Genomic DNA, 22,574 nt, shown 5'->3' with positions numbered 1-22,574 from the left:
CGCAAATTATTCCATTCTCATACATTGGCTATTTCCCTTGATGGGGATAATGTGGGGATTCAGTATTTTATCAAAACATGGGATTAGGAAAACACTGGGGGTAGCAGTCTGAAAGTTCAAAGATTATATTTTCCAAACTCTGGGAAGTTTAACTTTAAACAGGAAATACAATTGTTAGAGAACTTGTCTTGAAATGTCACTTGATTTTCAACAACAATTATTTTACGCGTTGCAAAAAATACGTCATCCTCTAATGATATCTTTACATCTAAATCCCAATCTAAAATGTATTTGGACGGCAACAACAAAAATCTCCTTTAATAAATTCCAAAATCGTATTTAACCCTTACTGCTCTGCAGCATTAATGCAAATCCCAACCTGAGAACTAAGAACGTGACAATAAATGCCCACGTCTGTATCAGTTTGGAACGGGACACGCTTAGGTTTCTGTCCGTTAGCCCCAGGCATAGTTCATCACAGGAATGTGAGCAGCCCATACTCTGAAATCAACAGTACTGCCCCCTACCATCTGAAACCCTAACTCTAAAATCTCTGCTCTAGTTATTTTATAAATAGCAAACGTGCCTAATGAAACCGAGAAAGCATTCCAACAAATCTCTGAGGCTAAAGAATGAATGAATGATTGTTTATGGTCACAGCCGATTACGAAGCAAGAGAAACGATCACAGTTTGAAGAGAAAATGTCTTGAACACGTGTAAGTCCTCAGCAATCTACTTCAGGGAGATGAGCAGGTTTTTTTCTAGACACGTGGAATTTGATGCTATTGCACAGTAAATAATTTTGAAGGGAAAACAATCAGTGTGAACCTAAGTCATCAACCTCAATCTTATTTTTTAAAACAAAAGCTAAAACAAACAAGTAAATATAAAGCTTAGTCTCCTTGACATATTTCAACATGGTTGTTAACCTCGTGCCATTTCATCGCGGAAACTGTCTGTATACTTGAGGGTGGGGGGTTGTGGTAATCAACCAAAGAAGCAAGGATATTTATGTCTCTTTCTCTTCTTTCCTTCTCCTAAATCAGCCTCTTTGGATGGCTCCTGCTAAGGACAATATACGTCTCCTCACGACTGGAAGCAACTTTCAACCAACTTTGTTCTCCCAAGTCCTTTCCAACTTGTCTTTGTTTCCTGGGGTCTTTTCTTACTGCTTCTCTTTTACTCCCGAGTTCTTTTCGCCTCCAGCCTCATCACTTCATAGCCCCTTCACCGCAAAGACTCTCTTGGATCATTGGCCTTCATCTTCCTGTCCCCTGGGTTGCCCTGCAGAATGCTGGTCCACTTTGGTATGGCTTTCTTTTGGCAATGGTTCACACCCCATTTCCTACGGTCCAATATCCAAGGTCTTCTCTCTCTCTTTTTTTTAATGTTTATTTATTTTTGAGAGAGAGAGAGAGAGAGAGAGAGAGAGAGAGCGCCCAAGCAGGCTCTGTGCTGATACAGGGCTTGACCCCACGAACTGTGAGATCATGACCAGAGCCGAAATCAACAGTTAGACGCTTAACTGGCTGAACCACCCAGGTGTCCCCAAGATCCAAAGTCTTTTGAGTGGCTTTTCTCCCTTCAGGTAGGACGGGGCAGAGATCTAGGAGGGATGGGATTCAGGAGACCAGGGTTTTCGTCTAACTGACTCCCTGACCTTGGGCTAACTTTCTTATGTCTCTTAGCCTCTGTTTCTTCACCTGTAAAATTAGAATAATAGTTGAAGCTGCCCCATAAAACTGTTTTAAGGTTTAAATGAAACATGCAGTGTAAAGAAATGCTAAACACTCATTCCCACACTGTCCTCTCTCCCTGAGGATGCCTGTCTCCCTCTCTCCCACTGACCCTCTTCCAGAAATACTCCAACTACAGATACTCTGAAAGTCCCCTCGAACCAGCTCAGCCCTCCATCCTCTGAGCTCCTCGTGACCTTTAGCAGCTCTTGGAGAGAAAACCTGCCTGTAGCAGAAACCTCAAAGGTCTCCTGGAACCTCCACAGAACCCCAAGGCACATTCCATAGGCCTTTTGCACCAATTTATAAGTTGGTTTTATTTATTTATTTATTTATTTATTTATTTATTTATCTATTTATTTATTTTAATGTTCATTTATTTTTGAGAGAGAGAGAAAAACAGAATCTGAAGGAGGCTCCAGGTTCCGAGCTGTCAGCACAGAGCCTGACATGGGGCTCGAACTCACAAGCTATGAGATCATGACCTGAGTCAAAGTCAGACACTTAACCAACTGAGCCACCCAGGCACCCCTGGTTTTACTTTTTTAAAACTCCTAGCCTACTCCTTCTTCTTTCTGGATTTAAAAAACCTCCTTCCCTCCTCCTGGTTCCATGATGGATCCACTTCTTCCCAAGGACTGAGTCTCCAGCTGAAGGTGACCCAGGGAGAGGAAAACATGGGGCTCAATCACCCCTTTAGGACCCAGCTCAGTTATGACTGTCAAATACTCTAAAGTTTTACCAGGCTCTGCTTTGGCCCTGAAATAGGATAGCAGGGCAGGGTGACAAAACCAGAGAGAGGACATAGGGCTGCAAAGAAAGGAGAACGAGAAAGTGTGTGTTGTTATAAATTATTTCCTTCTCTCCCCATACAATTTCCTGAGGCAATGGACTCCTAGTAATGCAATTATCTTAGGTATTTTGAAAAGCAACCTTATTTCAAAATAAGGAAGCCAGGGTTTTAGAAATCACACTCTGTGTCCTTCGCGGGTAGAGTTACAAGAGCCAGGACATGATGCCCTCTCGGGTGGAGAGATTTCAACACCGCCGGCTTCCCGGGAGATTGCCTCAGCCTTGTCCTTTTGTTTTGATTTTTAACTTATAGTTAACTACTAGAAGACAAAAAAAAAAAAATGCTGAATTTAATCCCTTGGCGGGCAATGTTTACCATTAGACTTCAAATACATATGGCTGATTGAAACGAGAGAAGAAAATCTTAAGACCTTTCCAGACATTCTTTGGAATTGTTTCCCGCTCTCTCTAGAGCCCGGGCCTACGTGAGCACAGTGTGGCCGGCTCACAGCAAATCTCCATCTTTCCTTCTCAAGGTAAGAAAAGCCTGCAGGGCTTGAGCAGGGAGCACTAGCAAAAGGAGAAAAGAAAAGCCTGAAGGACACTGGCCTCCACAAACCAAGGAGCACATATAAAATGTGCAGACTCAGCTGACTGAAGTCTGTGATTCGGCAGCTGCCACAGAAGTAAAGGAGCAAAGCAAAAGCTGGTCAAACCACTTCTCTCTGGATGAGGGATTAAAATGAAGCCTCGAGAAGGGACAGGAGGTTTGAGGCGATTAATGGCAGGCGCCCAATAAACATAAGCTTCCAGTTTAGGGGGAGAGAAAACCCGGCCAGCGCACGCACACCGCGTGATCTCTGTCCAGGGCACTCGCACTTCTGCAGCAATTTTTAGAAGTTGTTTTCAAATCTCAAAGTCTCCGATGATTCTCCTAGACTCACACCAAGCAAACATTTCTCCCTCCCTCCGGGTTCTGCGATGCCCTCGTGCACGCTGACCCCAGCAGACAGAAACGCCGCCTCTTGCGTTTTCAAGGAATCGATGACCAGCGCGTGCTTGCTTTGAAAAGCGGGAACCCGGGGCGCCTGGGTGGTTTGGTCGGTTAAGCGGCCGACTTCGGCTCAGGTCATGATCTCACAGTCCGTGAGTTCGAGCCCCGCATCGGGCTCTGTGCTGACAGCTCAGAGCCTGGAGCCTGTTTCAGATTTTGTGTTTCCCTCTCTCTCTCTGACCCTCCCCCATTCATGCTCTGTCTCTCTCTGTCTCAAAAATAATTAAACGTTAAAAAAAAAAAATTAAAAAAAAAAAAGAAAGAAAGAAAAGCAGGAACCCAAGCCAAACACCCTCTTTATCGTGTTCAAAATGGGTGGTTGAAAATACCAACTCTGTGGCAAAAAATGGTTAAAGACCTCACAACTTCTCTATCATGCATTTCTTCATTTCAAGTATCCGATAGAAGTCAGCTTGCCCCCTTCCAAAAGGCCTTATCTAGAGCTGCGTGGGAACGTGGCGGTGTGGGAAGAACCCGCCTCCGCCCACGGGCACTCCAAATCTGCAGCCTCGTGGAACACCTCCCTCTGAGGAAGCCCTGAAAGCCGGCTCACCTGCTCCTCCACGGCAAAGGATAAGGAGACCACACTGAGGTGGGTCGGAAGGGCCGAGACACGGGCTCAACAAAAACCCCGCCCCGGCACAGAGATCCACAACAGGGAGGGATCTTATAATCACGGGCTTTCTCCTAGAGGAGCGAGGGGTTCGTGCCCCATGCCAGGAACACCAACCTGTGGGACCTGCCGCAGAGAGATGTGCCCTGAAAGGTCTGGCTTAGAGAAACGATGAGGCTTATGTGCAAAGGGGCTTGTGGTCTCACTCCCATGGAGACCCGGGACCAAAGCAAGTGTGAAAAGCATCAAGACTCTATGTGAAGGAGGTTCATTTGCTAGTATTAAAGCGCCTGTCAGAAGGGCAAGGGGCAGTTGGGACCCTCTCCACAGACGAGCACCATTTTTGCACTGGCTCTCTACCCTGGTAGTGCAGACGTCGCACTGTCCCACTGCCTGGCTAAGGCCAGTGGGGTGAGAGGTCACGGCGTCCTCCCCCTGCCTTGCTGAAGCCAGTAGGCACGCTCCAACCTCCGCACTCCCCAGCTGCACCGCAAAGCCAGCAGGTGAGCACAGCCCACACAGAGGACACCCATTGGTCACCTGGCCCTGACAGCCAGAGAGCTCGTGTTCCTGGGCACCACGGGACTGTAACAATCGTAAAGATGGTTCTTGGCAGGCTGCAAGCCCCAGGGCTGCACAGACAGTAGACTGAAGCATGTCCCCAGTCTCCCTGTGAAAAAGATCCATTTACTTGTCCTGGAGCTTTAGCCTGAGGGACAGACTTCACGTTCGCCATAAAACTGGAGGTTATGAGCTGTTTCAGGGAACATATGCAGGGAGACACAATCCTTACACTCTCCCCTGGCCTCACTACGGCTCTCTGGTACCTCCTAGGAAGGAGCTTGTACACTTGTCTGGAGCCCTGAGTTTTGTAACCTCCACCCAAAGGGCACCTTCAGATCTCCTGGTCTAGAGGCCAGCTCAGTTTATGATTGTGGTCCCACAGGACTGGATATGTTTGCATACTTTAAAAGCTGCTGCCTACAGATCTGGCTTCCAATCAGCCCGAAACTAGGTTCTAACAGATCTTTCCTTTTGGAACGCTGACAGGTCTTAGCACACCAACAGAGCCCTATCGAGAATTTGGGGGGTGGGGGGCTCAGTCGGTTAAGCATCCAACTTTGGATCAGGTCATGGTCTCACAGCTCATGAGTTTGAGCTCTGCACTGGGCTCTATGCTGACAGCTCAGAGCCTGGAGCCTGCTTTGGATTCTGTGTCTCCCTCTCTCTCTGTCCCTCCCTCACTCATGCTCTGTGTGTGTGTCTCTCTCTCCTTCAAAAATAAACATTAAAAAATTGAAAAAAGAGGAATAAATCAGGCTGCTTGGGCAATCACAAGGGTTGGGGAAGACAAGAAAGAGCTAGGGCAAGGTTGAACAACAAGGTTCATCACCCATACAAGTCCACTCCTTCAAGATGGGGAGAGGTTGCTGTTTGTCCTAATGTATAGAAACACACAGAGAGAGTCAAGCCAAATGAAGACACAGAGAAGTACATTCCAAATGCAAGAGAAGACGAAATCTCAGAAAAAGGCCTTAATTTCACAGAGATAAAGATAAATCTGTCTGATAAAGAAGTCAAAGTAACGGTCATAAAGATGCTGGGCAGACTCAGGAGAAGACCAGATGAATGTGGTGAGACCATCAACAAAGAGAGAAAAGATCAGCACATGCCAAACAGAAGTCACAGAGCTGAGGCATAACTAAGGGGGTTCACCAACAGACCAGACGAAGCAGAAGAACAGATCAACAATCTGGAAGACACAGCAGTGGAGCTCACCCAGACAGCAGCAAAGTGGAAAAAAAAAAAAAAATGAAGACAACCTAAGAGCCCCATGGGACAACATCAAGTGGAATAATTAACATTCACATGACAGGGTCCAGAAGGAGAAGAGAGAGAAAGGAGCAGAAAATAATTTGAAGAAATAATGGCTGAAAAGTTCCCTAGCCTGGGAAGAAAAACAGCCAGCCAGGTCCAGGAATACCAGAGAGTTCCACGTAAGACGAATCCAAAGAGATCGCACCAAGCCCAGTATAATTAAATGTCAAAAGTTAAAGATAAAAAGAGAATCTTAAGAGCAACAAGAGAAAAACAACTTGCGACATACAAGGAACCCCCATAAGATGATCAGCAGATTTTTTTCATTAGAATTTGCAGGCCAGGAGAGAGTGGGAAAGGAAGTACTGAAAGGAAAAAAACTTCCAACCAAGAATACTCTACCCGGCAAGGTTATCATGCAGAATTGAAGCAGAGATTAAGAGGATGGTAGTAAGATGTACTGTGCCAATCACCTTGCAATGCATACAAATAGCTAGACATTATGTTGCACACCTGAAATCAATATAACGTTGTATGTCAATTATACCTCAAAAAGATATTTTTAAAAATAACATGAGGCATATGAGTGGTTCAGTTGGTTGAGCATCCAACTTTTGATTTTGGCTCAGGTCATGATCCCAGGGTCATGGGATTGAGTCCGCTTAAGGCTCCACACTGAGCATCAAGCCTGCTCAAGATTCTCTTTCTCTGTCTCTTTCTTTCTCTCTCTCTCTCTCTCTCTCTCTCTCTCTCTCTCTCTCTCTCGGCACCTGGGTGGTTTGGTCAGTTAAGTGTCCAACTCTTGATTTTGGCTCAGGTCATGATCTCACAGTTCAAGGGGTCAAGCCCCATGTTGGGCTCTGAACTGATAGTGCAGAGCCTGCTTGGGATTCCCTCTCTCCCTCTCTCTGCCTCTCCCCCTGCTCATGCACTCGCTCCCTCTCTCTCAAAATAAATAAATGAACATTTTTTTTAAAAAAAATTCTCTGTCTCTGCCCCTCCCCTGCTCGCGTGTACACACACACACTCTCTCTCTTTTTTTTAAGTTTATTTATCTTAAGAGAGAGGGAGAAAGTGCAAGCTGGGGAGGGGCCGAAAGAGAGGGAGAGAGAAAATCCCAAGCAGGTTCTGCATTGTCAGCACAGAGCCCGATGCGGGGCTTGAACCCATAAACCACAAGATCATAACCTGAGCTGAAGTTAGACGCTTAACCAACTGAGCCACCCAGGCACCCCTCCTCTTAAATAAATAAATAAATAAATAAATAAATAAATAAATAAAGCTACACAGAATCACTCTAATATTCCCTAGGTTAAAATTCACTCCACTTTCTCTGAAAGAGATAAATTAAGCTCTGAGAAAACTCAGGCACCTAGTTACAAAATCCAAATGGATCTTAACTCCTGGGTTAGCCCATCCTCAGCCATTACAAACAAACATTTGCAAATTTAAAAATATCTTTTTTATTTAATAAAATTTATTTTTAAATTACTAAAATTTCCAAGTCTAGAAAGGTAGCTTTGTATTAAGCACTCTATGAACCTTTGAGGAGGGACAGCTCTCTCTGTCAGGGGTGTGTCTGGGACCGTCTCCAGGGCTGAGTCCACGGGAGGAACTGAACACCCGGGCAATCTCACCTGTCCTCAAAGCACACGGTGCACTTCCAGGCGTGGGTCCTCTGCAGGAAGACTCGGCACTCGGAGCACACGCGGTGGCTGCAGCCCTTGCACACGGACCCCCGGTTCAGCAGAAGCCCGAGCTGGCACTGGCAGCGTGCGCAGGACTTCTCTTTGTATTCCGGGCTCACGCTCCTTGCTCCTTTCCACCTGAGATGCTGCAGGTGCGTCTTCAGTTTCCTGCGACCCAAAGAGTCAAACGATGAGACAGGACTGAATGGAAGGACAGATGCGAGGCACACTCCCACGCGGCAAGAGCCCCAATGCTGCCGCTCACAGCACGAGAAGGCAGACGGCGCTTTGGCATCCGACACCCCCAGGCGACAACATGGCCCTGAAAGCGAGGGGTCTCACTCAACCTTCCAAAAAGAGGCTCAGAGATTTTCTCAACTGTGAAACAGAGATGAGAAAAAGGTGATCTCCCAGGATGCTGAGAAGACCAAATGGCAAAGCATAACAAATTCCTGGCACAGATGAGTTAGCTACTCACTTTGTTCTAGGCTCATCCCTCCACGCCCAAAGGGCGTCATAATGGTTAGCAAGAACAGTGGGAGAAGAAAACAAAACAAAACAAAGCAAAACAAAACACACACACACAGAGCATGGCATCAATTTTAATACAGAAGGCATAGAAAGAACTATAAAGATAGAACATACACACTTGCTATTGTCATAAGTTATCCAACACAATTATTCAACTGATGCTATGCTTTTGCTACTGTTTTTGTTTGTTTGTTTGTTTTTGTTTTTTTATGGGTGGTCAGTTCACCCCCAATACCTATTTCCGCTAGACAATAGCACAAGTGCAAAGGGACCTTACACTGGACCCCAGAGAGGTGTCATTAACCAGAATACTCTTTTATGAAATGTCTCTGCCACCTGCTTTTAGAAGAGAGAAGCCAGTCCCAAAGAAATAGCTTACATTCAACTTGCAGGATTTGCCCTACAATCAGGGCAAATGTCCCTTTGTCCCTCTGGAACAAAGCTTCCTTTCCACGGTGTCCATGTTACTTTGTTGATATTCAAAATGACGTTTCTAAATCACTGAAAGACCTCCAATCATCAAAGACAATTCCATTTTGTTCAGTGTATTCTATTTTTTAGTGGAAGAAAGTATAAGTACATTTAGAGAGCTTTGGGATAACTGAGGAGTACAGAAAAAACATTGTACCTTTCAGTTAACCAGCAAATTTCTCTCATTTCTCAAGCATTTGGTTGCCCAAAGTTTTATTTTATATGTGCATTTTTCTTGGCAAACTCTGAAGGAGTTCTGTCATTAAAAACAAAACAAAATACAGGGCACCTGAGTGGCTCAGGTGGTTGAACATCTGACTCTTGATTTCAGCTTAGGTCATGATCTCACAGTTCATGAGACTGAGCCCCACATCGGGCTCTGAGCTAACAGCACAGAGCCTGCTTGGGATTTGCCCTGTCTGTCTGTCTCTCTCTCTCTCAAAATAAATAAACTTTAAAAAATGTTTAGTCCCCCCACTCGTCCTCTTTCTCTCTCAAAAATAAATAAACATTAAAAAAAATTTTAAAAGAGGCGCCTGGGTGATTCAGTCAGTTAAGCGTCCGACTTTGGCTCTGGTTATGATTTCACGGTTCTTGGGTTCAAACCCCGTGTTGGGCTCTGTGGTGTCAGCCCAGAGCCTGGAGCCTGCTCTTGATTCTGTGTCTCCCTCTTTATCTGCCCCTCTCCCACTCACACTCTGTCTGTCTCTCTCTCTCTCTCTCTCAAAAATAAGTACACATTAAAAAAAATTTTTTTAATGTTAAAAACAGGGGACCCTGGGTGGCTCAGTCAGTTAAGTGTCCAACTTCAGCTCAGGTCATGATCTCATGGTTCGTGGGTTCGAGCCCCACGTCGGGCTCTGTGCTGACAGCTCAGAGCCTGGAGCCTGCTTCGGATTCTGTGTCTTCTCTCTCTCTCTGCCCCTCCCCTGTTCATGCTCTGTCTCTCTCTGTCTCAAAAATAAATAAAACATTAAAAAAAATAAAAATTAAATTAAAATAAGAATAAACATTAAAAAAAGTTTAAAAACAAAACAAAATAAAAAAGCCTATTCCATGTACTTATTTTCTAGACTTCATATCCTTTATAAACATTGATAAACAAGGCATCACCATTTCTAAAGGTGGGTCTTGACCGCTATGGGTCGGTGGTTTTGATACGGTGCTTTAGTAAGCGTTAACTACTACCAAACGGCCGGTGCAGCTTCAAGACAGACAAGGAAAGAAACTGCCTATTGCAGATCAGTCAGGGAACTGGCTGAGCAGGTTCATATTTTCCACTCCCCTCCCCTCAAAGCCAACTTGTTAGCAAAAGCACACAAAGAAAAAGACGGGGAAGGATTGCACCAGATCTGCCGCAGGATCGCACAACGGAGGCAGCCCTTCCCTGGAGGTCTTTCCCTTGAGAGGTATAGTAGAGGCCTGAACATCTTCCTTTGAGTTATTCCCAGGAAGTAGCAAAGCGACAGGCAGCAGACAACACACTTATCACAGAAAGGCATAATTTTAAGTGAATGACAAAAGCAGCCTCCCTCCTCCCTCAGGGAAGCTCAGTCACACGGCAGGGCCACCTGGCCTCCAGCCCTCACTGGGACGGCCCCCAGCCCTCACTGGGACGCTTGCGGAGGGGACGCCCCGTGGGCAGCAGGGAGCCAGCAGCCAGCCAAGTGGCATCGGGCGGTGCTGTGCGCAGGAAAAGCCCAGCACCCAGGGAATCGCGCGGCGCGGGGACAGCATACCGGATCCTCTCCTCCTCGATGTTTTGAACCGCCTGGTCTCGGTACAGGACCTGGAGGATGACCTCGCGTTCCAGTTCCTGGAGGGAATTCAGACTGACTTCCCCGGCCATTCCGTCTCTCGTCTCTCGTCTCTCGTGCGCGGACCCGTGTTGAGTGTCGCTCCACGACGGAGCCCCCTGGCTGGGGGTGGGTGAGCTCAGAGCCTCCAGGAGCCGCTCGGTGGCTTGAAAGCGCTCCCTCTCCTATGTCATTGGCAACTCTTTGGCTTGTGGCTCTTTTTTTTTTTTTTTTTTTCTCCTTTTTAACTGCGTCACGCTCCTCAGGGAGAAGAAAGCCCCAAGAGGCTGTCCCTCAGCTGGACTGGTGGCTCCCAGAGCCTCAGGCCCCCGGAAGACCCTTTCCACCGGGTCCCGCTGCCGCCTCCGAGGTCCGTCGAAGACAAGAGTGTTATCTCTTTTCTGGGGTTTTGCCAGAGATTGTCATAAATCAGGCAGGCCTCTAAGCAGATAATTTCTGCAAAGCGGAAGCGAGCCCCGGTGGGAGGAAACTTACGAAAGGCAGTGAGAAGAATATCGAGGACGTTTAGAAAATAACCTTCGCCTCCAATGCTTTCAGGTCAGCAGTAATGGTAATTAAAAGCCCAGCCAGGTCAACACCTGTAGAAAAGACAGCAACAAAAGTGGCATCATTTTCCTGGCTTGCGTTCGCCCGCGGCATTATTTCGGAAACACCGAGTGTTCCACTCAGACCCTTGCACTTTCTGCCACGGCGATAACGTAAGAATTTAACTTTTATTAAATTGGCCTTCTCATGTTTCTCAAAGCCAAAACTTCTAAACTTGAATTGTTCTTTTGGTTTTTTTTTTAACTTTATTTATTTATTTTGAGAGAGAGTATGGGGGAGGGGCAGAGAGCCAGGGGTCAGAGGATCCAAAGCGGGCTCTGTGCTGACAGCAAAGAGCCCAACGTGGGGCTTGAACACACGAACTGCGAGATCATGACCTGAGCCTAAGTCAGACGCTCAACCGACTGAGCCACTCTGAACTTTAATTGTTCTAATAGGAATCCAGTATCTCCATGCTTAGGGGCATAAAGGTCCATGATTAATGTACCTCATCCTAACTGACAATACACTAGAAGAACAATGTGCTCAACGCATAGCTATTATTTTTACAATTAACTTCAAAACTCAAAAAAAAAAACAACCTCTTAATCAATTGGGGAGGTGTGAAGGGACATCATCACAACCTCAATATAGCAATTATTTGTTTTTTAATGGTTTTCGTGGACTGCCTTATGCATGGGGTCTCGTTTCTGTTTAATGCTGATTGAAAGGTTCTGTATACATTCTCCCTGCCTTTTCCCACCATTGGTGACACTGGACTCACATGACCTTCCATTTGTTCCTCTCCCCAACCAAGAAGATGGCATTGAATTGATAAAACACTGGCTAGATGCATATCAGTGAAATGCAGAACGTGTAGATCAAATCAATATACTTTCTGTAAATGCCATTTTGTTATCAAATCTACATGATTTCCTTAGTAATAAGACTTCCTTTCGATGCTTCAGAACCTAAACTCCTTTTGTTGGGCTTCAACAGAAACTCACATTATATTATGATTCATAACAAATCACTGAATAAGAGGTTAATAGAGCCCTAAGGGATCATTTCCTTTTTTTTTTTTTTTTTTTTTTTAGTTTTTTTTTTAATGTTTATTTTTGAGAGAGACAGAGACAGAATGTGAGTGGGTTAGGGGCAGAGAGAGAGGGAGACACAGAAGCCGAAGCAGGCTCCAGACTCTGAGCTGTCAGCACAGAGCCCAATGCGGGGCTCGAAACTCACAAACCGCGAGATCATGACCTGAGCCCAAGTCGGACGCTCAACCGACTGAGCCACCCAGGCGCCCCAGGAATCATTTTCTTTAAGCAGAGATTCTTATTCTTTTTTTCTTAATCTTTGGTAGTCTAGTGAAGCCTGTGTACTTAAATGCATAAAATAAAATACATTGAATTACAAAGGGAATCAATTATACTGAAATGTTTTAATATAGGAATATATATGTTCATTGACGCATGAAGTCATGAGTCTAACAACTACTGTAATTTCAAAGTAGTGGTGATTATAAATCATATTTTGAGATATCTGTAACATGCCTTGTGGTATGAAAATATCTATGATTTCTACTGGTGACAGTCAACAGGTCCTGCTAGTTCTTCTGTGGTTTGATGCCTATATTCACAATGGAAGGAAATGCTATATTGTAGTTAGAGGTAAATAAATAAAGGTGGAATCCCTTCCCCATCCAAGTTCATGGCCCTGTAGGCTAAGGACCCGTGGCTCAAGGGAGTCTAGATTTGTCATTTCCTCTGTCATGAGACAAAGTTAAAACACGTCGCTCACCCAAATGCACTGGTTGCATGACAAATAGGGTGTCGCAGAGCTCTGCAAAGGCGCACACTTGGCCTCTAGTGTTCAGTAAGGTTCTCGCCAGCGCCTGCTCTCAAAAGGCATCCGATCTAGATGGTGGGAAAATGACAAATCAACAAGGACTCTGGGCTCTGGCCCAGCCTGGCTGGTAATCGCTGCATGGCTGTGGCAAAGCCTCGATTCTCCTTGTTCCCCACTTTCCAGATGAATGGATGGAACTTGTAGATCTTAGTTCCCCAAGGATCTGAGTTTCTGGAAAAGAGGAAAGTAATGTGGAATAAAGTATCATCAAGTGACAAGTGGTGAGGCGCAAATTGGCCCAATAAGTCACCAACCTTATGAGCCTATTTCTTCTCAACTTGCCCCTTGGTTCTTCTTTCTTTCATCTTATTTCTAATCATTAACCATACCATTGGACCAAGAACTATATCAGTGGTCTGATTCTCAAGTCTTTAAATTTTATTTATTTCTTTATTTTTTAAGTTTCTTTATTTATTTTGGTGGGGAAGGGGCAGAGAGAGGGAGGAAGGGAGGGAGGGAGGGAGGGAGAGAGAGAGAGAGAGAGAGAGAGAGAAAATATCCCAAGCAGGCTCTGCACGGTCAATAAAGAGCCCAACGTGAGGCTCGAACTCACCAACCATGAGAGCATGACCTGAGTCGAAGTCAACAGTCAGACGTTTAACCGACTGAGCCACCCAGACGCCCCTCAAGTCTTTCAAATGAAGAGGTTTGCACTTGGCTCAAAACACATGATTTGTGTGCACTGAGCTTTCTTTTCAGGTGGTTTTTGTACTCCACCCTCTAGCTCTAGTCGTGCAGTGCTAGGCTAGAAATGACATGACCAATGAACTCACTGGGGGAATCCTGGAACATGTAAATGTTCACTCGTTCAGATGGCAGGGTTTTACAGAAATACAGGATACAATTATCATTTAACAACACTCCTCATCCTCTATCCAATCCATGGCTGCGGGCCTCCAGTGGGAAGTGCACTTTTCATGGATGAGAGGGAGCTAACCTACCCCTCAGTGGCCATTCACTCCTGGCTATAGAAAAGTGAAATTCAGTTTGTTTCTAGGATCCATCCATCCATCCATCCATCCACCCATCCACCCATCCAGCAAATACTTACTGAACACCTGCCAAGTGCCAACACTGTTCAAGTGCTTAGAGCACACGACTTGATTGGTGATTTACACCCTATCCCCTGTCTAACAAGAATATGATGCTACTTACAATAAAAGCACAGAGGACAATTAAGATAAAGTCAGAGACATATCAGCAGTCAGAGTGGCAAGAGGAGATCATTCTAGCAGGAACCTGCAGTGAAACAGTCATTGTACTTGAGCATGGACGTATTTCTGACCTTCTTAGTAGCAAGACAAAACCAAATAAAGAAACAAAACAAAAGAAAAATCAAGGTAGTATAAGGGCACCTGGCTGACTCAGTCAGTAGAGCATGTGACTCTTGATCTTGGGATTGCAAGTTCAAGCCCCTCATTGGGTGTAGAGATTACGTAAAATTCAAATCTTAAAAAAAAATCAAGGTGGAGTATATCATTCTGATAAACTGAAAGAACACAAGAAGGACATCCTTGAGGTATAAAGGGCATAGACTAAGAAAACAATCAATTATTTGAGCAGCGGTTTGGCAGAAAGTAGCAAAGTTGTGCTTGAGGTATCGTTACTATATCGGTTTTAAAGCTAAGAATATAGAACCAAATCACAATTCATTGAATGCATTTCAAATAGAGAGCCAAACGTGGTGGTTTCTGGTATTCCAAATTGATGCTGGCATAAGCTTAGAAAACTAGAGGTGTAGGTGTTCTGTATCCATCCCACTGTGTTTTTTTATCCTTGACTTTCAGAAATTTGATTCTAACTTCTGTAAACCTTCAGTCACACAAGCACTTGGCTAATATTTATTAGGAGTAAAGCCTTCTATTGTTAGATGGAAATGTGCTTTTTTTCTTTGACCTGAAGGATCTGTCTCCAGAGCCTGTCTAACCAAGGGGTGACTTTTGAAGTGATGCCCTCAGCACTGCAGACAGCATCACTCCAGAGTCATAAATCGGTACTGTTCATAGGGCATCACCCCAGGATGGGTCACATCAAGATTTAACAGAAGTGGAGGAAGATGTTTTCTCTTTGGTCTCCAGTGTCCTCCTAGTGTCCTGCCTAGCCTGGTGGCTTGGACTTTCCACGTAACAGGTTTGAGCCATGGTTGCTTCATGGTTGTTTCCTAGGACTCATTCAGGATTTTCAATGGGGGCAGTAACACCCTTACATCTTTAGAAATTTGTGGGGTGCTTCTGGTTGGCAGAGTGACAAAGAACTGTCTCGCACTCCCATGCAAATGTTGACTATCTTACCAGACCATGTAATTGGGGAAAAAATTACAATTATCTGATAAAATTTAACTCTTTTATAAACACAGAGTATATCTTCAAGGTTTTTAATATGTTCTAATTTTCCAGATTGCAAATTACAATATATTTCATATAATGAGTAAGCATTGAATTTCATAGTTTTAAAAACCACTGAATTAGAAGATCCAACAATTTCTAAGGTCACTTACAAATTAAATTGTATAATTCTCTTGTTCATGTTGCAACACATTATTGGGTTTGTAGGAGAATGGGGTAAGGGAAATACAGAATTGGTTGGTGGTGGTCGTCGTTTTGTGTTTTGGTCTGGGAACTTTAGTTTGTGAATTTGCACATGTAATTTCAGGTCTGATTTCCAGGTTATAATTGAGAGCTCAGAGTTCTTCTTTCAAGATGCAAATTATTTGAATTATTTCAGCTGCATTTTTTTCCCATCCTCTTGAAGAGAAGTTCTGGGGCTCTTTCTGCACTGGGATTTGAATTCTTAGTTTTGTATCTACTGCTAACTTGAAGATTCTACTCTGTGACCCATTTTGCAAATCACTCCACAATGATTCACTAAAACTGTTCTCAGCTCGTGCTCTATTTCTGCAAGACAAAGTGCCCCCAGGACCATGGTAACAATTCATTTTTAATTTTTAAAGTTGCTTGTGGTTGTTTTTTAGCGAACTTCCCAGTCAGTAAGCAGCACAGGCCCATGGTAAACACCAAGAAAGCCAGAGAGAATCTTAACCACCTCCTGGCGTTAGCAGGGGGAGGTACACCTTTACAGATTCTAGTCCCCTGTAGTAGAAACCATGCTGGAATATGTTTCATAGTCTTTGAAACACGGATAAAACAAACCTACTTCTCTTGCGGATGTTTTGATTGATGCGATGTTTTGGAGTAGAACACAGAGGTAGTAAAAGAATTACATGAAATCTATCAAAATCAGTTTGCATGCTCCTTGCACTGTGCTACGTGTTACTGTCTAGGATGACAGAGTAAGAGAGGAGAGTAACATCTGTAACCCTCACAAGGTGTCTTCGTGGCAAAGTGGAGACCCACCGAGCCTGGGGGACGAGGAGGAGCTGGTCTGAGGCATGGAGAGGGCATCTCTCAGGCGGGAACAGTGTATTTACCAACCCTGAGGCGGGAATGTGACATTCTTCCTCCAGCACGGGAGTCCAGCTTCTCCACAGCCTATAAACAAATTCCGAAGCACGAACATGGCCTTCCTGACATCCTGGGGTATTCCTACTTCTGCATCCTCACTCCCACGAAGTGCTCCACTGCTCCCATAGTGGACTCCTTCGAGACTATTCCCTCGAGCCCATTGGGCCCTTTTCCTTTTCTGTGCATTGATTGGTGCCTACTCTTCCCTGCGTCGACCAAAATCTAAATTACTCAGAGACAATGGGGGAACAGTCAGGAAAGCAGGCTTGGAGCCTGACTATGTGGGCGAGTAGCTCAGCTCTGCCTCTCACTAACTGCTGAGATGCTGGACAAGTTACCTAAACCCACTGGGATTTAACTTCCTTGTCTATACAGAGAACGACCGTGCCTACTTCATAGAGTAGTTGTGAGGATTAACTGTGTTGCTACCTATCGAGCACTTAGATCACAGTGGCAAGCACATAATAAGCAGTTGATAAATGTTCGCTGTAATTACTAGCGGTAGTGACAGTATCACCATCATCATTTTTAATCTTTCATGGTCCGGCTTAATTGCTACCCAATTTTCCTTATTTGCAGTCGAAGGTAATCACTCCTTCTTCATTATAACACCTTTCCACTTCGTATATTTCTCTATTGGGACACTGACTTCATGCTGGCTTGTAGTCAAGAATCCTTTCTAGTGGTGACATTGAGTTTTAGTGATCCCTCACCACCCAGCAAGTAGTATTTGGCATGTGTTGAGAAACCCAGTAAATATTGTGTCACGCGGGTTTGCTTGCAAAGCAGGAAGCACAAATTCAAGTCGAGTAGGAAGTAAGGAGAGTCAGGTGGGCAAGCACCCAATTCTGAAAGCTTCAGCCTTCAGAAATGTGAAAAGCACAGGAGAATCGGAGTCATTTCAGAATTTGAGAAGCATATTAACAAGCGTTTTTAACGATCTCATGCAGAAATTCACAGCCCCACAGCCGGAGAGATGTAATCTCCCAGATCCATTTTTCTGAGATGCTCCTTTTTCAATCACTCTCTCACCCACCTGACAGATTCTTAAATTGTATTTATTTTGTCCCAAGCAAAGAAGCCAGGCTCCATTTTCATCCATGGGATGCCCCAACCTCCTTTCTCCACTGCACGTTTGTAATTTTGCAACCATGACTGCCTTGGCTTTACAGCACTCCCCCACCTGTCCGTTTGTATGTAACAATTAAAACATAAAACCAATACCGCAGCACCATCTTGAAGGAAAAATCTCCCACAGCCGCTTAGAGAAGCACTCTACCAAACTGTACCATCCCCGCGTCAGTGGGGATACAGGGCGATCTGAGATCAAGCCCAATTCCAGGGCATAGCCACGTGCTCTCGGGCCAGTTGTTCAATCTCTGCCACACCCCCCTTCCTTCTCTGCCTCCTCTGTGACCTCCTCTGTGACCCTGCTTCACAGGGTGGATTTGGGGATGAAATAAATCACCCAGGTGGAGACCTAGAGCAATGGCTGGAACGAAGCAAGCAACGCTCAAACATTCCTCCCTGCAATCCGTCCCCCACGTAGGGAGCCCCCAAAGTAGGAGAAGAAGCCGTTTCTCAGGGACTGATAGGGACAGAGGCAGCGGGGTCCCCTCCTAAACGCAGCATGGTACTTCAATCCGTGTATTTCCATTTTGTCTGTATCCAGTCAGGCTGCATCCTGGTGCAACTCTGGCCTCCAGACAAACACAGCTGGGTTATGGTGTTTGGGGGCATGGGTTCAACGACATGGATTTCCAGGCCTTCTGTGTGCCAAGCATATGCCAGGTATTAAGGATGTACAATAAGGAAGACCCAAGTCCTGCATTCAAGAAGTTCACATTCCAAGCATTCCATTGCTTATTTGCAAGCAAATAAATTATAACACGGTGGGTTGAGTGTAAAGACGCCAGAATCTATCAACAGTAGCCAAGTTACGGAGAGAGTCCAAATGTCCATTGATGGATGAATGAATAAAGAAGATGTGGTGTATATTTACAATGGAATATTACTCAGCGATCAAAAAGAATGAAATCTTGCCATTTGCAACAACACGGATGGAACTAGCGGGTATGATGCTAAGCGAAATAGAGAAAGAGAAATATCATACGATTCCACTCATATGTGCAATTTAAGAAACAAAACAGATGAACATAGGGGAAGGGAAGGAAAAATAAGATAAAAACAGACAGGGAGGCAAACTATAAGAGACTCTTTTTTTTGAAAGAGAGAGAGAATGGGGAAGGGGCAGAGAGAGAAGGGGACAGAGGATCTGCAAATGGGCTCTGCGCTGACAGCAACTAGCCCAGTGTGGGGTTTGAACTCACAAACCATGAGATCATGGCCTGAGCTGCAGTCGGACGCTTAACTGACTGAGCCACCCAGGTGCCCCATGAGAGAGGCTCTTAAATACAGAGAACAAACTGAGAGGTGCTGGAGGGGTGCTGGGTGGGGAGCACGGGCTAAATGGTGATGAGCACTGTGCATTGTATATAAACGATGAATCACTAAATTCTACTCCTAAAGCCATTATTACACTACATGTTAACTAACTTGGCTTTAAATAAAATTTTAAAAATCAAATAAAAAAATGGAATTCTGGAAATGGTCCTTGAGTTGAAAAATAATAATAAAGTGCAAGAAGCTACAGAGAAGGAGAATGCTCGGAGGAAGGTGGGATTCTCCTTATGGAGGAAGCAGAGATGGCTGGGGGAGGGGGGACAACCCTGTGGGCCAAACATGTGGGGACAACCTTGCCGCGGGGACAAAACAGTCAATGGTGTGTTGAAATGCTGCCCGCTTTCCTTCCTCGGCCTCACAGCAAAGCTGGCCTGGCTTTTAGACCTGACAAGGGGGAAGCACGAGAATCACGGAACTGAGGCAAAAGAACGAGGAGGACAGGAAAGGAGACGTTCTTTGCTTGCCGGCAGGTGTCCCGGTTCTTTCACCCGATCCCGTGTCATCTCTGAGCAGCTGGTCATCAGATCCTAGGCAGGAAAGCTCCCCCGCCCGACCGTGATGCAGGGGACGGGGACAGTGGAAATGCGGCCAACCGCAGGGGCGTGCGTGCGCGTGGCCGGACGGTCGGCGCTGCCGGCGTGTTCGAGGGCAACTACAGAATGTTCTCAAAGCCCGAAAGCCACAGCCGCGCAACGGCGGGTCGTTTCGGGGGGCCTCAGCCTCCGCCGCTCTGCTTCTACCACAGCTGTTTCCTGGAAGGGCCGCAGTCTGAGAACATGACCCCAGCACTCTGCCTGGTACGGGGGGGGGGGGGGGGGAGACAGCGTGGGAACGCTGACCCCCAAACTTCACCCGAAGTGCCGTCCCTTTTCGCTGGCGTATGGCACAGCCACAGAGGACACCGGGTCCACGTAAGGCAGGAGATGGGCGAATAACAGCTCTTGCCTCCGTGGTGCCGGCCCAAACGGGGCCGGTTCGTTTTCACAAAGGCCAGTTGACGCGCATGCGTGTCCACCAGAAAGCCCGACGGGGGAACGGAGGGGCGTGGCTACGGGTCCTTCGCCTCCCTGGTCCCTTAACCGTTAGACGTGCGTTTTCCGGGAAGCTGGCGAAGCTCACGCTTTGGCGTCCCTCACGCGCGTGGCCCCATCCGGGGCCCCGACCTCGTGTTGCATTCGTTCTCTTAAAAAAGCCTCCACGAGTTGTATGCACTTCAAGTCCTTACGGTAGGAAGTTGCGCATACATGGGCTTAACTCAAGAAGACGCAAAGCCCACCTGACATGGGAGAAAGGGAAATGAGCCTTTGTCCTGAAAGGTCGCTGCAGTTCACTGCTGATTCTACCGGTTCTTTCTCGTTCAGGTAGGTATCTTGCCACGAGAAAACCCCAAACGTTGAGATCACGGTGCTACGCGTGTAACACGCAGTTGATAAACGTTAGTTTTAGAATCAAAGTTAAACACTGAAATAGAAACCCACAACTTCCAAGGCTTACACTTGACCTCTTCTCAAGGAAGAGTAAAGAAATGAGAATTAAAAGTATTACCTTGTCACAGACACTGCTCATAATTGTTGTTACACTTTTTGTTGGACCAAAAGCAACTGTTCATTTAGCACTTACTCGGGGCCAGTCTGACAAGGGCTCTGCATACATTACCTCTACCTTCATTACAACACTATGAAGTAAGTACACCCATTTCACAGATGAGGAGTGTGAGGCTGGGAGCGATTAAGTAATTTACCTAAAATCACACTCCAATTTGGGTCTGTTGAACTTCAAAGCCTTATGCTTTATTTAGGCAGAAAAGTTCAGAAGCTAGAGTCTCCCGTTCAGCTAAGTCTTCAGTCTTAGCTGAATAATCTTTTTCTTACATCAATTCTAACTTCATAGTGGATCCTTAATACCTAACGCACATGTCTCCCTCATCATCTCTCCTCTTGCCAAGAAATGCATTTGGAGGTTAAGGCAGCTTACCCGAAAGAAGTTAAAATTAGACCCAGCTAACTGACTTTCTTTTTTTATTTTAAAAGTATATTTATGTTCTATCTCCAAACTAGAGATTATGGGTGATGGAAACAATCTGAATCTATGAATCCACAGCAAGGCAATAATAAACTGTATGTACACTAATTTACAAGCCACAGAAGAAGTCCAACGTATGCAATAACCACAGTACGAAAACAATATAAATACAATCAAAACAAGCACCACCTTAAAAAAAAATTCACACCATATAACTTTTAGATAGAGTTGTTTGGTTTGGTGTGGTTTTCAACTAACTCTCAAGTATTTCCTCCATTCCATTTAAATCATTATTACCCTACCGTTTAAGTGTATGCTATTCAATAAAATTAGAAGTCATCCTCTGGCTAATTTATCACTGTTTTTGTCTCCCACCTTCTCAGTGTCATTAATTCAGGAAAAGTTACAATCACCATACTCTCTACCCACCTCACTCTCAGCACAACCTCCCCACATGGCTGGATGTGGATACTCACCTACCTTGGCATCTGCTTCAAGAGAGGAGACAGGGGGGCCTGTTCTGGAGAGAAGGAAGTCAACTTTTCTTCACTTTGGAACAACTGACGCATTTCTCTTTCCTTCCTGTCGGGCCAGTGCTGAAGCGGGGCAGCCTCTGCGCCCGCCCAGACAGCTTCTGTGGTTGCCCCCACATCGCCAAGGACCTCAGGAGCGAGGCCACCCAAAGCCACACCCAGGGGCTCTTGTAGGCCAACAGTCCACGGTCTTCAGCTGGAGGACAGACAAAGCTGACGTTCCTGAAACTTTCACCCCTACCAGGGAAACCCCAAGACAGACTAGAAGCTTCAAATATTCAAACGTTTTCACATTTGCAAGGGGTTTCACATTGACCTCAAGTGTAAATGACTGATCACATTGTGAAGAATGGTTACAAACGCAAGAATAACAAGACTGGCATAAGCTTCGGAGGGGGGAGGGTGCACCGCGGGGCTGGGGGGGGGGGATTTCACTGAGGTATCCCATACAAATAGAATACGATAAAATCACAAGCAGGGGGAACACACCCCTATCAAGAAACTACAACGGCACCCCGGAAGCCCCTTTGTCTGCCCTTCCAGTTACTACCTTCTCCCCAAAGATAACTATTTTCCTGATCTCTAACACCACTGAGTCGCTTTCCTGTTTTTGCACTTTGTGTCAATGAACGTATATAATATGTTCTGCGTCTGGCTTCTTTTGTTCAGCATGCTTGAGGCTCAACCGTACTATTGCAGGTGTTGGAGAAAACAGACCTCCGTGCTTTGGAGACAAAACGTAATGCCAAGACAGAGTTCGGGATGGAGAGGAACCACAGCTTTAGTGCTTTGTGGGCCCTGGAGGCTGCTGCAGGCTGAGGCTTTCAAGAACCTGCAAGCCCGCCTGGAGGAAGAGTGGGGAGGGTGTAGGGAAATGCAGGATGGGGCCGGTTTCCACAGGAAGAGGATACTTTCTGCCAGCCTCTTCAGTCACGTTTTCCGGGTGGTGCCGGGTTCCTGAAACAAAAGGCTGGCGAGGCAGGAGGTGAGGTTTTGCCAAAGAGAGGAAAAAGGTGACTTTAAAATCAAGCTTCTCTGAAGCATTAGTGCAGCCATTTTGATTTTTTGTTCAAACTTTATGCTTTTAAGGGGTTTCACATGTGGTTATAGTTTACTCATTCTCGTTGTGGCATTATATCCT

At 45.5% G+C, this 22,574-nt stretch overlaps 1 protein-coding gene and 1 long non-coding RNA gene across 12 annotated transcripts in view; one reads left to right on the top strand and one right to left on the bottom strand.

The window, feature by feature from the left end:
• SYTL3 (synaptotagmin like 3) overlaps window positions 1-21,799 on the bottom strand; it is a 93,918-nt gene extending 72,119 nt beyond the window's left edge. For 5 of the 11 annotated variants that reach the window (XM_058735789.1, XM_058735797.1, XM_058735796.1 and 2 more), the window contains exons 1-4: window positions 21,377-21,799; window positions 12,847-12,962; window positions 10,444-11,099; window positions 7,652-7,870 (exon numbers count right to left, since the gene is read on the bottom strand). In XM_058735789.1, the coding sequence (XP_058591772.1) occupies window positions 7,652-7,870; window positions 10,444-10,553 (329 nt within the window). In that variant the 5' untranslated portion in view covers window positions 10,554-11,099; window positions 12,847-12,962; window positions 21,377-21,799. Of the gene's footprint in view, window positions 1-7,651; window positions 7,871-10,443; window positions 11,100-12,846; window positions 12,963-19,730; window positions 20,286-21,376 lie in introns of all 11 variants that reach the window. The other 6 variants (XM_058735792.1, XM_058735790.1, XM_058735791.1 and 3 more) reach the window with 6 other exon arrangements.
• Window positions 13,418-22,076, top strand: LOC131515119 (uncharacterized). Its single transcript, XR_009263448.1, has 2 exons — window positions 13,418-19,675; window positions 21,284-22,076. It is a non-coding gene; the product is annotated as an uncharacterized LOC131515119 (long non-coding RNA).
• The last annotated feature ends 498 nt before the right edge of the window (window positions 22,077-22,574 follow it).

Source organism: Neofelis nebulosa, chromosome 6 (genome assembly GCF_028018385.1).
Source record: "Neofelis nebulosa isolate mNeoNeb1 chromosome 6, mNeoNeb1.pri, whole genome shotgun sequence".
NCBI lineage: Eukaryota > Metazoa > Chordata > Mammalia > Carnivora > Felidae > Neofelis > Neofelis nebulosa.
This window is presented reverse-complemented; position numbering and strand designations above follow the sequence as displayed.